Source organism: Triticum aestivum, chromosome 3D (genome assembly GCF_018294505.1).
Source record: "Triticum aestivum cultivar Chinese Spring chromosome 3D, IWGSC CS RefSeq v2.1, whole genome shotgun sequence".
In the NCBI taxonomy this organism is placed as follows: domain Eukaryota; kingdom Viridiplantae; phylum Streptophyta; class Magnoliopsida; order Poales; family Poaceae; genus Triticum; species Triticum aestivum.
Window position 1 is genome coordinate 178354990 of NC_057802.1, and position 3198 is coordinate 178358187.

A 3198-nucleotide genomic window follows, 5' to 3' on the forward strand; every position below is an offset into this window, starting at 1 on the left:
TTGTTCTGCAATGTGCCTACGCCTATCGGTCTATCTCTTGTAGGTGACGAATGGCGAGCAGCACACATGTAGTCGCGCCGCGCCGCACCGCACCGCGCACACAGGTGGACATCAGTGTGCCGAATCGTGGCGTGGTGGCTTCCCAAGACCAAGACCCCCGATATGGACACATCACCGTGCCGCGCTCCAGCTTCCAAATCCAAACCGAGAGAGACCGACCATAAACGAATCGTGCCGCTGTGGCATGCTAGCTAGCATCCGACGAGCCAGCGAGACGGGACGACCTCCTTGTTTGCTTGCTTGTCCCTCCTCCCCTCCCGCGGTTGCTTTCTACAACCGCTGGCCGCGCAGGTGCAGCACAGAACACAGCCACTCGCACTCGGCCGCCGAGCCTATAAAGGGCGGTGCCCAGCCACCACCTTAATGACACTGTCATCACCAAACACGAACACAAACACAAAACGAAAAGCATTCCTTCCCTCTCGCTCTCGCTCCTCCATCTCCGTTTCGTCTCGCAGTCTCAAGATCAGCGCCGCTCCCAAGAGTTAAGAAGAGAGAGAGAGAGAGAGAGGGATAGGAAGGAAGGAGATGGGGATGCAATCAGTGTGCGGAGGAGCAGGGCGGTGGCGGCGAGCAGTGGCGTGGTGGGGGGCCGTCCTGGTCCTCGCCCATTTACTCAACTGCGGCAGCGCGGGGCTCCTGGACACCAACCCGGGCTTGGCCTATAACTTCTACGCGACGACGTGCCCCAGCGCCGAGGCCACCGTCCGGAGCATCACCTGGGCGCAGGTCGCCGGCAACCAGGCCCTCCCCGGCCAGCTCCTCAGGCTGCACTTCCACGACTGCTTCGTCAAGGTCAGTCAGTTCCTCAGTTCCTTCCCTAACCTCGCCCTGCCCCCACTTCCGCTTCAGCTCCTCTCCCTTTCCCTGAGTGCCTGAGTGGAGTGGGTCTTTGCTTCCACTTCCGTCGGCGCCGTGCCCGTGCCCGTGCCCAGTCGGCCGACGCGGAAAGCGCTTCTTTTCCCGGCAACAAATTAACTGCGGATTCCATTTCTAGCTACTCCATTCATGTTCGAGCCAAGAGTCCTGGCTCCTCGCTCTAATTAAACTGGCATACCACACAATACAGATCGCCTTTCTCCCTCTGCCCAAGCAGATTTTACTGCGGGGGTTTACTTTGCTTTTGAGCTTTTTTGGGGGCTTTTACGAGCAATAGTACTGTTATTAACTCTCTCTCTCTCTCCCTCTCACTCCCTGCTGTGGTGAGACTGTGAGAGTGAGAGCCCAAGCCAGTTTGACTGTTGATATGTACACGAGCACCTTTACGTGCACTACGTAAGCATTACGGCAACTTTCCGCTCGTAGCGACACGGCCAAGTAAGAAAACAAGGCGAGAAATACTAGACTAGTGCAAGGGGAAGGGGAGCAAGGTGAATCTTGTCATACAGTAATATTTTCCGTGGCCAATGCGTCGCCGCTCACATGCGCTGCGCGCCCAGCTGGTGGCGCGCGACAACTAACAAAGCTGCCGCGCCGGTACGGCGGCTGCAGGAGCAACTTTGGCCCCTTGCGGCGGCCCCGCGCGCGCCCGCGCACAACCAATTCTAAATTTCAAACCCCAAAATGCGGTCTGTGTGGCTCACGGCTTTTCTTCCAATGCGATGATAATGCAGGGCTGCGACGCGTCCATCCTGCTGGACAACGCGCAGAGCGAGAAGACGGCGCCGCCCAACGGCTCCCTCGGCGGTTACCCGGTGATCGACGCTATCAAGGCGCAGCTCGAGAAGGCCTGCCCGGGCGTCGTCTCCTGCGCCGACATCGTCGCGCTCGCCGCCCGCGACGCCGTCTCCTACCAGTTCAAGGCTTCGCTCTGGCAGGTGGAGACCGGCCGCCGGGACGGCCCCGTCTCGCTCGCCAGCAACACCGGCGCGCTGCCCTCGCCCTCTGCCGGCTTCAACGGCCTGCTGCAGAGCTTCGCCGCCAAGGGGCTCGACGTCAACGACCTCGTCGCGCTCTCCGGCGCGCACACCATCGGCAAGGCCAGCTGCTCCAGCGTCACGCCCAGGCTGTACCAAGGCAACGCCACCAGCATCGACCCCCTGCTCGACTCCACCTACGCCAAGACGCTCATGAACGCCTGCCCGAACACTCCAGCTTCGACGTCCACGGTGGACCTGGACGGCGCCACGCCGTTCAAGTTCGACGGCAACTACTACACCAACCTGCAGAACAAGCGGGGAGTGCTCGCCTCCGACGCCGCGCTCACGCAGAACGCCGCCGCCGCGACGATTGTCAACGACCTGACCAACCCGATCAAGTTCTATGCCGCCTTCTCCATGTCCATGAAGAAGATGGGCCGCGTCGACGTGCTCACCCTCAAGAACGGACAAGGGAAGATCAGGACCAAGTGCAATGTGCCGTGAGGGTTCATCCAGGACCGCCAGCGATTTTCTTGGATTTTTTTACTCTCTCCCTCTCCCTCTTATTTCATCGGCGCGGATCAAATATATTGTGCCCGCCATGATTAAGCTCCCAAATCTATATTGATTTGTCAAGTGCTGTGCCTGAGTATGTAAGATTATTAGTCACGACATGCGTTGCATTCCTCTTGCAATCAATCAAAGAAGGTGATTCGGCACTTCTCTCTGCTCTCACTTGTCAGCCATGTCCAAGTGTCGAAATATTCAGAGCAAGTGCATCTTTCTTCAGATAATGCTTCGCTGGATCCAACGGCCATGCACGCTTCGCTTTTAAACCCCTCTACTTTTTGGTAAATGCCGCTTTATTACTTAAAAGTTTAAGCGTTACATCTGGCCTCGTAACTAAAATAACATAACCAAACCAAGTCAACAATGAAAAAACAAGAAATACAAGAAATTATGAGTCTAGTATGACTCCTAAAATGTAGGAGCGACATCTTTTCTTGAATCCGGGAACATAGTAGGAATTTTGATCAAAGAGCGTTTGATGCCACATGAATAATAAAGGAATTGCACAAAGTTTGAGTTGATGAGAACTCCCTCTTAAAATAAAGTGCAAAGGAATCCTTTGAATTTTTTTCCCAAATGATTTCAATCATCCAAATCCTACGAGAATCCTTTCAAATCGAAGGAGGCCTTACTTGTTAATTCAAAATCCCAAAGGATATAATCCTGTTAAAACCAATGCACTTAGTCAATCTCCACCTAGCGCCCGCTC

At 55.5% G+C, this 3198-nt stretch overlaps 1 protein-coding gene across 1 annotated transcript; it reads left to right on the top strand.

Annotated features, from left to right (window-relative positions):
• Positions 1-394: 394 nt before the first annotated feature.
• On the top strand, positions 395-2646 carry LOC123078151 (peroxidase 1). The gene is made up of 2 exons (XM_044500554.1): positions 395-855; positions 1674-2646. The coding sequence occupies exons 1-2, from the start codon at positions 589-591 to the stop codon at positions 2421-2423; spliced, it is 1017 nt and encodes a 338-aa protein (XP_044356489.1). The 5' UTR covers positions 395-588; the 3' UTR covers positions 2424-2646.
• Positions 2647-3198: the final 552 nt, after the last annotated feature.

Coding starts and splice junctions, on each gene's coding strand:
- LOC123078151 (XM_044500554.1), top strand. CDS start 589: ATGGGGATGCAATCAGTGTGCGGAGGAGCAGGGCGGTGGCGGCGAGCA. Junction 856..1,673: donor TCCACGACTGCTTCGTCAAG/GTCAGTCAGTTC, acceptor ATGATAATGCAG/GGCTGCGACGCGTCCATCCT.